The 12,496-nt window shown below is 44.0% G+C and overlaps 1 protein-coding gene across 1 annotated transcript in view; it reads right to left on the reverse strand.

Moving 5' to 3' along the window:
• Positions 1-414: 414 nt before the first annotated feature.
• LOC110535726 (transmembrane protein 161B) overlaps positions 415-12,496 on the reverse strand; it is a 35,420-nt gene continuing 23,338 nt past the window's right edge. Inside the window, exons 2-12 of the mRNA XM_021620928.2 lie at positions 11,399-11,502; positions 10,252-10,335; positions 7,847-7,944; positions 7,496-7,652; positions 5,421-5,572; positions 4,944-5,004; positions 4,677-4,817; positions 2,920-3,033; positions 2,448-2,622; positions 2,229-2,325; positions 415-2,116 (exon numbers count right to left, since the gene is read on the reverse strand). Of these exons, the coding sequence (XP_021476603.1) occupies positions 1,833-2,116; positions 2,229-2,325; positions 2,448-2,622; positions 2,920-3,033; positions 4,677-4,817; positions 4,944-5,004; positions 5,421-5,572; positions 7,496-7,652; positions 7,847-7,944; positions 10,252-10,335; positions 11,399-11,502 (1,467 nt within the window). The 3' untranslated portion in view covers positions 415-1,832. The remainder of the gene's footprint in view (positions 2,117-2,228; positions 2,326-2,447; positions 2,623-2,919; positions 3,034-4,676; positions 4,818-4,943; positions 5,005-5,420; positions 5,573-7,495; positions 7,653-7,846; positions 7,945-10,251; positions 10,336-11,398; positions 11,503-12,496) is intronic.

Genomic DNA, 12,496 nt, shown 5'->3' on the forward strand with positions numbered 1-12,496 from the left:
CTGCTGCAGAGGATAAGTTCATTAGAGTTAACTGCACCTCAGATTGCAGCCAAAACAAATGCTTCATAGAGTTCAAGTAACAGACACATCTCAACATCAACTGTTCAGAGGAGACTGCGTGAATCAGGCCTTCATGGTCGAATTGCTGCAAACAAACCACTACTAAAAGGACACCAATAAGAAGAAGAGACTTGCTTGATCCAAGAAACATGAGCAACGGATATTAGAACGGTGGAAATCTGTCCACATTTTTTCTGGTTCCTACCGCCGTGTCTTTGTGAGACGCAGAGTAGAACAGATGATCTCCACATGTGTGGTTCCCACCGTGAAGCATGGTAGGACTATCATTTGTTTTTGAACAGGACAATGACCCAACACACTTCCAGGCTGTTTAAGGGCCATTTGACCAAGGAGGGTGATATGTGTTATTTCATAGTTTTGATGTCACCACTATTATTCTACAATGTAGAAAATTGTAAGAATAAAGAAAAACCCTTGAATGAGTAGGTGTGTCCAACTTTTGACTGGTACTGTATCTATGTTTAGCTTTCTTAATGAACCATTAAATAAACTGTTTGACAAAGTTATCTGGCTAACTCATTGACCGTGCTTTGTAGTATACCACTCTGTCCAGACAACTGTTCTTTACTCCTGAACGGGCTGGACAATTATCCCTGTGTTTGAGCTTGTGACTATATATATGTGTGTGTGTGTGTGTGTGTGTGTGTGTGTGTGTGTGTGTGTGTGTGTGAGAGAGTGTCAGTAAGCCTATGAAAGTCTGTACATATACACTTGTGCATATCTTGTTCTGAGTACACACTTGTGCTCTATTGGTTCCTCATGGGGACTCTGAAGACAGAAGGCCGCATTGTTGCTGTAAAACTATCAGTCATCAAATTTTACAGCCCACTGGAGGGGTCACTCTTACTTGGCAGCTCTTTCAAATAAAAACATTTCTAAATTCACAATTTGATCCATGAAACAAAAACAGAAGACATAAAAATGGTAGTTTCCCTACTGGCTCTACAAGGGGTGGACGGGGACAGGGGAGGGTGGAGGAAAGAGGCTGTATCTTACAATTGGCATTTGACTTGACACTTCTCCTATTGATCAACATGCCCTTTTAGTTGTACACCAACCTAACAGCAGGGATCTTACTCACATTCACACGTACCATTCCCTTGACCAAGGCCTGTGTGTTGCTGCCCTCCCTGACTGTCGTCACAACTGGTCAGCTCTTCCAGTATGGCTCAGTTTGTACCAAGGACAGTAAAGGGGGGATAAAATATTTCAGAAATCATAAGGAACGTACATTTAAAAACCCATGTTCGTCCTTGGTAGCCAGTTAGACATATTTAAGTTTAACAGTTTCAAGTGACGGGATCTCAGCAGGGACTCTCCCAGTGAGGTGTCCCCTCCTTCTCCAGTAGGACAAGCATCGCAGTGGTGACCTCTTATTGGCTGCTTTAGTTCACACATCCCTTTACAACATCCACAGCCGCCCCCCCCCCCCACCACAAGGTTCTCTGCTGCTCTGTTTAAGACTGTACACACATAAATATTACCATTACTCTCATTTATATTAGTGTCTTTTTGTTAAGGATTTGTGAATCCTGCTCTCAAAATAAAAAGGTAGTAAAAGTCAAGTTAAGAGTCATCCATGAAGGAAGCACTGGGGGGTGAACCAGGGGTTCTCTGCAGATATGGTCATGAGTGACGTGGCTGTGGGAGAGGAGAAGGGTTGTCCTTAGAGCCCTGCCCCACACAGTCGTTTCTGAACGGGGCTGGAACAGAGCCCAGTGGGACACCACCCTGACCCTGGGGGAATGCTGCTATGCCGCCATGAGATACTGGTGGTAGAAGAGGCCGAAGATGGAGGTGGAAAAGAGGCAGGCAGCGATCCACCAGGTGAGGAAGGAGAGGAGGCCACGGAAAAGCAAGGGGGTGAACACTGTTCGCAGGCCCCCGAGGGCCACCGACAACTGGACCACCGATGCCTGGGCCACCACAGCCAGCCCTGGAGCTGCAGTTGCTACTGCAACCACAGCAGGGTCAGAGTTAATCTCCATTGGGCAGGGGAGGTCTTCCTCAGAGTACACCCCCCAGGAGTGTCCACCTATAACACAAAGAGTAGGGTGCTACATTAGCAGTGTGGTGGACTAATGACGGCTGCTAAATGGTTCAATTTAATATATGAGCAAAAATTTCAGATGATGTGCCAAACTCACCTAAGGTTTTTAGCAGGAAGGTTGTATGTAGCAACATTACCAAGGGTGCCACATACTGCAGTGCGATTACACATAGGTAGTAGAAAACACGGGCCACCTTGGAAACAAAAGAAAAAAGAGTACTCCCTGTCAAGAGGAACTCTTAAAACCCCATTTGTTTTATCATACTCTGCCCATCTGTCAAGGCCAAATGATTGGCTGATTTGAGGCGCCACTCACCATCTTCTGCAGGTCAATGGTGCTGATGCGTCCCGCCTCCTTCTTCATCTGCTCCACGCCCTTCTGGGCCAGGTTGAGGTAGGCCTGGAGGTGGTGCCTCATCATGGCCAGGCGCAGCACACACAGCAGCAGGATGGCCCACAACCGCAACGTGTCATAGGTCTCCTCAGTCATCCTGGTGAGGAGTCAGACACAGCAAGTGTGTGTGTGTGTGTGTGTGTGTGTGTGAGAGAGTGAGTGAGTGAGTGAGCAGGCGAGCGAGCAAGAGATGGGTGAAGGAATAAGCCAACCCACGTCGACAATTGTGAGAAGATGAGATAGTGTGTGAGAGAATGTGAGGGTATGAAAGCCAGGAGTGACAGGGAGAGGTGGAAAGAGATGTTACAGAGATGTGAAACTTTGGGAAGGCTTCATCCTTTGACCATGCATGTGGTTGAAAAATGTACTGACAAACAAAACAAGGTGAACTTACAAAGGCATACTCTCCTTCCCCAGGGCAGGATTCAGGAAGTAGTCCTTGGTTATAGGCTTCACCCACAGCAGTACCATAATAAGAGGGGAAAGGAAGTTGATATGAAGCAAAGTCCTGGAAGAGAAGAACAAAATAAATGGTCACACATTCTTGTCAGTAAAACGCTTTGCTTATCCAGGAGTACAATGTGAATACTGTATGAGCACTATATGTTTATGGCATACTATCATCTACACTAGAGGTCGACCGATTATGATTTTTCAAAGCCGATACCGACCAAAAAAATCCAATACCGATTTAAAAAAAATGTATTTGTAATAATGACAATTACAACAATACTGAATTAACACTTATTTTAACTTAATATAATACATCACTAAAAACAATTTATCCTCAAGTAGATAATGAAACATGTTCAATTTTGTTTAAATAATGCAAAAACAAAGTGTTGGAGAGCGTAAAAGCGCAATACTTGCTATGTAAGAAAGCTAACGTTCCTTGCTCAGAACATATGAAAGCTGGTGGTTCCTTTTAACATGAGTCTTCAATATTCCCAGGTAAGAAGTTTTAGGTTGTAGTTATTATAGGACTATTTCCCTCTATACCATTTGTATTTCAATAACTATTGACTATTTGACTATTGGATGTTCTTATAGGCACTTTAGTTTTGAAAGTGTAACAGTATAGCTTCCGTCCCTCTGCTCGCTCCTCCCTGGGCTTGAACCAGCAACATAACGACAACAGCCACCACATCGAAGCAGCGTTACCCATGCAGAGCAAGGGAAACAACCACCCCAAGGCTCAGAGCGAGTGAAGTTTGAAACGCTATTAGCGCGCGCTAACTAGCCAGCCATTTCACTTCGGTCACACCAGCCTCATCTCGGGAGTTGATAGGTTTGAAGTCATAAACAGCGCAATGCTTGACGCACAACGAAGAGCTGCTGGCAAAATGCACGAAAGTACTGTTTGAATGAATGTTTACGCACCTGCTTCTGCCTACCACTGCTCAGTCAGATACTTAGATACTTGTATGCTTAGTCAGATTATATGCAACACCGGACATGCTTGATACTATCTAGTAATATCATCAACCATATGTAGTTAACTAGTGATTATGATTGATTATTTTTTAGAAGATAAGTTTAATGCTAGCTAGCAACTTACCTTGGCTTACTGCATTTGCATAACAGGCAGTCTCCTTGTGGAGTGCAACGAGAGAGAGGCAGGTCGTTATTGCGTTGGACTAGTGAACTGTATGGTTGCAAGATTGGATCCCCCGAGCTGACAAGGTGAAAATCCGTCTTTCTGCCCCTGAACGAGGCAGTTAACCCAACGTTCCTAGGCCGTCATTGAAAATAAGAATGTGTTCTTAACTGACTTGCCTAGTTAAATAAAGATTAAATAAAGGTGTAAAAAATATATATATTTTTTAAATAAAATAAATACAAATCGGCACCTAAAAATACAGATTTCCGATTGTTATGAAAACTTGAAATCGGCCCTAATTAAATCGGCCATTCCGATTAATCGGTCGACCTCTATTCTACACTCATTGAGGACCAGCCAGTAGACCACATTACTTCTTGGTTTATTCAGATCCCCATTAGCTTTTGCCGATGCAGCAGCTATTCTTCCTGGGGTCCACAAAAAAAACAATAATTTAAAAACTCACACCTACTTCAACCAGCCCATTTATGAATGGGACAACAGTGTAACTGCGGAGGGTGAGGAAGACAGGAGAGAAGAGAGGGACTCACTGTGTGACTTTGGCTGTGGTCAGGTTGAGGGCGTCCAGGTGCATTTGAGCCAATCGTAGGCCGGGAAAGGTGAGGAATGCACCAATCAGAGAGCAGAGCAAGGCCAGGATCAGCTTAAAGGTGAGTTTAGATATGGGACCCCTGGAGAAAAGAACAGACCCAGTTGTACTGGGCTAAAGCGTACGTCACAGTCATACAACTTGTGAAAACGCGCACACACACAGTCCAAGACCCATGCATACTGATAAAAAAAAAGCTCATACTTACTGGGACTCTAACCCCTGGTTTTCCAAAAACTGTGTGGCACTTTCAGAGAAATTTGCAAAACCTAGATTGAAATGAAAACATGATTCAATTTTAAAATTGCCCAGAAAAACAACAATTACAGTACATTAGACAAAACAAATGGAATCTATTCCTCTAGTAACAGATTTAATCTATTCCTCTAATGTAGTGTTCTTCCACCCTGGTCCTAGGGAAGCACAGAGTTTGCAGGCTTTTGTTCACTCTCATCACGAACACAGCTAGTTAGATAGAACTTGATGTGTTAGTACTGGTCTGGAACAACAGCCTGTGGGTCCCAAGGGTTGTAATCACTAGGAAGCAAACGGGACGAAAACACTAGTTTTCTTTTTCCATTACAAAATGTTGTGCTATGTTTTATACTAATGAATAGGACCCAGGTGCAAGACGGAAGAGCATTGTGGGCTAGCCATACTGACAGATGGCTCATCGCCCACTCACCTGTCTCCAGGCCAAACTCCAGATAGTTCTCAGTGACGATGAGGATGGCCATGGCTTTGACAAAAAAGAAGAAAGCGAAGGTGATGCAGAGCGAGCGCTCGCCACCTTCCTCCAGCTTGAAGTAGAAGGCCGTCAGGGAGAACAGGGTCTTACTGTGGGGCAGGGGAGTTAAGGAAAATGCCAGCAGAAACACACCACTCATGAAATATAGCCTACTAATCATATTGCTGTGAGCCATGGCCGTGTAGAGACATTTCTGGAGTAATGGTGGTGGCTCATTAACATAATGGACTCGAAGGATCAGATGCACGCAACAGTACTCGACAGTGACCCTGCAACAAGCATGCGCACACGCAGTCTAGCTTCTCTCACTCTCTTAGGCAGCGGCTGTCACACATTACCATGGGGCTCAATGGGCCGGGCTTCCTCAGAACTAGAATGGTGTTTTCTGCGGTGCCTTGCTGCAGTGTTTCTAGGGGGCTAAGTAAGGACATAGCGTGCTTCTAGAGCTGCCTTGCATCTCCAAGGTGATGGAGTTCAGCCTTTATTCCACATAGCAATCTCTCAGGCCATTCTGAATGGGGAATCATGGTAATGTAGGCAAGCCAATGGATTTGCCTTTTCCTGGGGGTCACAACCAGGATACTAAAGGCTGCATTTAAAAAAAAAAAAAAAAAAAAGGTAACTTAAGAGCTAGTTTCTCTCAAAGGAGCAATGAAGCCCCATTGTCAGAGCTCAGTGAGGCAGCTGCTAATGTAGCCCTAAATACACCTTGGGAAGCAGCCACAGAACACAAGTGGCAAATTTCGATGCAACATTTCAGCGAGAGTAGCTTTAGCCCACTTCGTTATACCATCACTGATTGTCAGGGTAAATCTAGGCTAACCAACAGGCCACTCAATGGGATGTCTACCTGTTGTGCATTCAACTTCAGAAACGCTTATTGAAATCCCTTTCTGTTAGGTGGAAATCACAGAGCTTGGGAAGAATCCAATGTTCCAATACCTCATACTGTAACTTTACAAAAAATGCAATCTGCTAAATCCATTCCAATTTGGCAGTTTTAAGACTCCATTCCATGGCTGAGGTGTGTTAAGTCGAGGTTAACACAACAGTTGCCCGGCTGCAGCCTCTGGCTCTTTACTTCTCCAAGAGGGTTGCCCGAGAAGGGAATATGAAATCAAGTGTGCCATTAACACACACACACACCATCTTCATCATCCACCTAGCCGTGCAACCCCTCCTCCACGTACCACCCCCTCCCAGTCACCTCTTTTCCCAAGCAAATCAGTCTGGTGGGCTGTGAAAAATTGGGCCTCCAATCTTCCTCAGCAGGCACGCAGGAAATGGCATGCCTTCTGACCGCACTCAGCCAGGGAGCGTGGGAAAGATTGATCCCCATGGACTGCGGCGGAGGATAATGCGTATGATTTGGTGACGCGTCGGCAGAAGAGAGTAGCAGGGAAGCATGTGGTGGCAGGCAGTGGCTGGAGCTGTGTCTGTCAGTTTATGGCTACTTACTGCCGTCTGCCTGCTGAAATGGAACCTGGGAACAATCAAGGCTCTCTCTCACATGTTTTTTTACACTCTCGTAGACAAAGAGATGTTAACCGGCAACAGGTAGGGAACAAAAGGTAGGATTCTCAGTATGTGCACGGAGTGATTAAAAGCAAGAACTCTAATGAAAGTCTTTTACTAGGCCTTTTACAGCACCTGTGTTATCGATTTTGATTTGTGGACAAAATAGGGGCGAGGTACGTTGAGCAGTGTGCAAATAAATAAATAAAACAGCAGAATATGTACCATCGTGCATGTGGTATTGTCACAAGGGGAGAAAAAAAAAACAGTGTTCACTGTTCGCAGTAACGTCTTTTCGTTATGTAATAGACGTTTCGCCATTAATGACTTGGCTTGTCAAACGTTGCCATTCGTTGAGACTGGGGTTCCACTGAAACCCCGACAACCTCTAGACCTGGATCGCTGTTCAGCAGGACATTGTGACAGATGGATGTTATATAGAAGGAATGATCGAAAGAGAGAAAAAGGGATTGGACGATGTACTGACTGAAGGATGCATGACGAAGGCGAGGACGAGCAGGCACCACACCACGCTGATGTTCATCTCCCCAGAGGGCTGGGCCACTGTGTAGTACAGCTCTGTGATCAGATACACCACTGTGGCAGCCACCGTGAAGTCCACCAGCCACTGGAACTCTGGGAAGTAGTGCAACGCTGCAGGAGGACGAAGAGGAGGATGACTGATTTACTGTTCTGTTACTTGGTTGATTTATGACAGTAATTCTGGACTGTGATGATGTGCTCAAATACTGAACGATGAAGATTTGTTGAGGTTTAAGAGGGGAAAACAAAACTGGTTATAAAGATAAGAGGATAACTGAATGGTGCCAGTAGATATGGCCTCATACCTAACGTGTCCACTTCTGTGATACACTTAGTCTCCAGCTGCAGGTCTATGTCCTTGGGAATGGTCAGAGGCTTGTTCTCTATGTGGCCATTGTTCCTCCTGGGACAAAAGACAGAGCGCCAAATCAATACCAGACAGACATGGGAGAAGAGAGAGACAGACATGTCCTATGTTGCAGGCAGGTGTACTCTGTCATTTTTCTGGTCATTAGTCCACCTCTAAAACACGGGCACAGCACAGAGTGCTAAATAAAAATCTACTGCTATCGTGTCAATTTACTGGCTGTCCTAAAGAAAAACACATCATATCCCGGACTATATCAAACTTAATCTGTGTACAAGGTCATTTGGGCATCTGCGAGATAGCTAGCGTCATGGAGGTCACGAAAAACGTGACAAAATACTATGTGCGCACATTTTTTTTTTTTTATTTCCTTTATTTAACCAGGTAGGCAAGTTGAGAACAAGTTCTCATTTACAATTGCGACCTGGAACATTGATGAGGCAGAAGGCCGTGTTGTGTTTCTGAGCAGTCAGATAGTTAGCAACAATGACAAGAAGCTGCCATGGGAGGAATCGTAGGTGGCTCATTTCAGCTCATTGTATATTTTAATTTTAGTTGATTCATGTCAGGTCTACCCTAATATGGCTAAAATTAGCTAGCTAGCTAACAAACAACTGTAACCATGTATTTGAGAGACAACAAGTGCTCATTGTGCAAATGTATGTTTTCAATAAACATTTGAAGACTGAATATAGTTTACATGTTGTCAACAATCCAAGCCAACCCAGTATGTTTTGGCCCATAGTTGCACACGTGTCGGTTTTGTTGCCTAACAACCAACCAGTCTATTGTCAACCCAACCAAGGCATACTGAGCACTGACGCTAGCTCTTTTGTAGTAAGGAGTAGGGCCCATATAATTCATAAGTCCAATATTTTGTCATAGGGCTACAGGGTGCAACATGCAGTACAGACTGCAGGAGCAGCACACGGCACTGGCTGGGCCAGCTGTTCCTTGGACAAGCCAACCTTTCTAGAGGGCCTCCGGGACACAGGGCAGTGTTTGTTCAGCCATGTGTGTGTGTGCTGGATTCAGAGGACAATACTATGGCAAGACACTGGGGCCAAACTTGAAATGTGTCCAAGGCATCTTTGGGGGACCTGACAGGAAAAAGTGCTCTTGGCTTCACAACAAAAGGAATGGAGATGTGTGGCACAAGCAGGCAAAGGGACAGTGGTCCGTTTTTGAAGCGTAACACGGAACCCAAACCGACATTTCCCAACCCAAGACATTTCGTCTTTCAATCACCCATGTGGGTATAACCAATGAGGAGATGGCACGTGGGTACCTGCTTCTATAAACCAATGAGGAGATGGGAGAGGCTGGACTTGAAGCGCGATCTGCGTCAGAAATAGGAATGACTTCTATTTTAGCCCTTGGCAACGCAGATGCTCGTTGGCGCGCACTAGCAGTGTGGGTGAAATAATTGAATAACATGGATTTCAAAATTTATTTATAAAATAACTCAATGTTTATATCCCAGGACAAATTAGCTAGCAACAGCAAGCTAGCTAAATAGGACAAATTAGCTACCAAGTGCAAGCTAACTAGCTAAATTGCCATACATGTTTAATGCTTTTCGACCTGTCAAATTAATGTAATTGGTTCAGAGTTTGTTTTGATATTTTAACCTGCGAGTAGTGATCGCGTTTGGTGTAGGGGGACACAATACATTTATTCACGATAGCGCACGCGCGCAGCCGGTTTGGGTTCCGTGTTAGTAAACGTGGCGTTGAGCTCCAACCTGCCTCATGGAGGCCTAGGAATTGGACTAGAACTACGTAATGGCTCCAAGCAAGAATCTAGAAGATAAACTTCATGAGACTTAATTTTCAAATGTTTGAGGACATTTCACATTGCCAAACCTTGTTTTCAATTAGGCTAAAAGGCATGAACACAAAATGGAGATGAGGAATAAATATCAACATAACGTAAGTCTTATTTCAGAACTCGCCATAGTATCGTCATGACTTCTACCTGAAACCATTACATGGGGTTGGCCCTAAAGCTTTTTTTGTTGGGAGTCTTAAACTACGGTTTATACACTACTGAAAGATGTCACCTGCATGGCCAGGACTGACCAACCATTCAAGGTTCTCCCACCTTAACTCACTACCGTAAGACAGCCAGAGACCATTCTCGAAGGCAAGGCAAACAAACAAAAAATATGTCAGTCCTCTCACTTCAAACGGGCCTTGAACAAGCCTCCTAAACACATCAGCTTAATCTCTCAAATGCTACGCCCGTGTTCACCATCCATCTCACACGTCTGCCTTTCCTTCCTGCCTGATGAGAGGTGCCACTCGCTCCCCTCTGCTCCACCCCCCCCCCCCCCCTCCTTACCGGTCTTTCTTGCTCTTAGTTTTTTGTTGCTTTCCGGCAAGGCTCCTCAACTCATCTTCCGTAGGGTGCTGGTACCACCGCAGACTGGGAAAGGAGGAGACAAGTGAGTAATCAAGGTAGCTTTAGAACTACACCAGTGGTCCCATGTCCTGGAGGGATGAAGGGTGTTCAGGCTTTTATACATCACTCAATTAACTAACCAATACATCAGTTGGATTGTTGTTTTTTTGTGTTGTGCAAGAACAATATATTTACACAGGCTATGGCCCACTAGGACCAGTATTGGTGACGTTATACCTCACATACCCCAAAAAGTGAGCCCTTCTATTGTTTGTGGTTCCAGGCCTTCATGATTGAAAATGATTAGGACCATCAATTAGCAAACAATCTGGGTTTTGCGATAATTTACCTTAGAAAATACACAAAAGACATCCCTCAAAGCATCAAAGCAAATTCAATGTATTCAAGACAACTAATACACCTATGACAAATACTTGCCAGAAGTTTACAAAGAGGGTAGTTATCGCGTCCTTTGAGGACTGTACTTAAAACAAGAGCTAATTTAAGAGCAGCCTTTTGAAGACTAACATTTCACGCAAACTCTAACTTTGTCACAAGCCCTGAGAGGCATAGGCGTGAGGGAGGGATGGAGGGCTTGTTTTCATTCATTCATCTTTATTTATTTATTTATTAGGGGAAACTTAATTGCAGATCTCTCTGAAGCAACACTGAGCCTCCTGTTTGGGCTAAAGTTTTTTTTTTTAAATGCATTAACAGCCCCCTAGAAAAAAAACAAGCACTGGTGAATTATTAAGTGTTTTCTGGGGAGCTGTTTACTCAAAACCACATATCGCACTAATTAGAGGAAACGAGACGGGTGCTTTATTTGTATTGCCCGTCCTCTCGGGTTCTCCCAATATTTGATGATGCCCTTTGGTCTATGCGACGCAACTTAAATTATTATTATTTTTTATTCCCTTTCAGCAGACAATGAATAAAGAGACTGTGTACAAATTTAGCAAATACTATTTCCCGCATTGTCAAGACTTGAAATGAATTGTTCTGATGGGAAAACCACTGAGGAGATTAAATCATGGCTCTTAAATACACCATTAAAAACAATGTCAGGTACAGAGTTCTACATTACCTGCCACTGCAGAGTAGCCATCTTGCAAAGGAATAATGAGGAATGATCTTCTGAATTACACTGGCCATTACCATAGTAACCACCAGCTGCACACCGATCACCCCCTGAGGGAGGGAAAACAACTCAAGTTATAATTTAATAGGAATTGGACAGATATGAAATACATACAGTTGAAGTAGGAGGTTTACATACACCTTAGCCAAATACATTTAAACTCTGTTTTTCACAATTCCTGAAATGTAATCCTTGTAAAAATTCCCCGTCTTAGGTCAGTTAGGATCACCACTTTATTTTAAGAATGTGAAATGTCAGAGTAACAGTAGAGAAAATTATTTATTTCAGATCTCTTTCTTTCATTACATTCCCAGTGGGTCAGAAGTTTACATACACTCAATTAGTATTTGGTAGCATTGCCTTTAAATTGTTAAACTTGGGTCAAATGTTTTGGGTAGCCTTCCACAAACTTCCCACAATAAGGTGTGAATTTTGGCCCATTCCCACTGACAGAGCTGGTGTAACTGAGTCAGGTTTGTCGGCCTCCTTACTCACACACGCTTTTTCAGTTCTGCCCACACATTTTTTATGGGATTGAGGTCGGGGCTTTGTGATGGCCACTCCAATACCTTGACTTTGTTGTCCTTAAGCCATTTTGCCACAACTGTATGAAGTATGCTTGTATGGTCCATTTGGAAGACCCATTTGCGACCAAGCTTAACTTCCTGACTGATGTCTTGAGATGTTGCTTCAATATATCCACAATTTTTCTTTCTCATGATGCTATCTATTTTGTGAAGTGCACCATTCCCTCCTGCAACAAAGCACCCCCACAACATGATGCTGCCACCTCCGTGCTTCACGGATGGGATGGTGTTCTTTGGCTTGCAAGCCTCCCCCTTTTTCCTCCGAACATAACGATGGTCATTATGGCCAAACAGTTCTATTTTTGTTTCATCAGACCAGAGGACATTGCTCCAAAAAGTACGATCTTGTCCCCATGTGCAGTTGCAAACCGTAGTCTGACTTTTTTATGCCGGTTTTGGAGCAGTGGCTTCTTCCTTGCTGAGCGGCCTTACAGGTTATGTCGATATAGGACTCGTT

This window comes from Oncorhynchus mykiss, chromosome 11 (assembly GCF_013265735.2).
Source record: "Oncorhynchus mykiss isolate Arlee chromosome 11, USDA_OmykA_1.1, whole genome shotgun sequence".
Taxonomy (NCBI): Eukaryota; Metazoa; Chordata; class Actinopteri; order Salmoniformes; family Salmonidae; genus Oncorhynchus; species Oncorhynchus mykiss.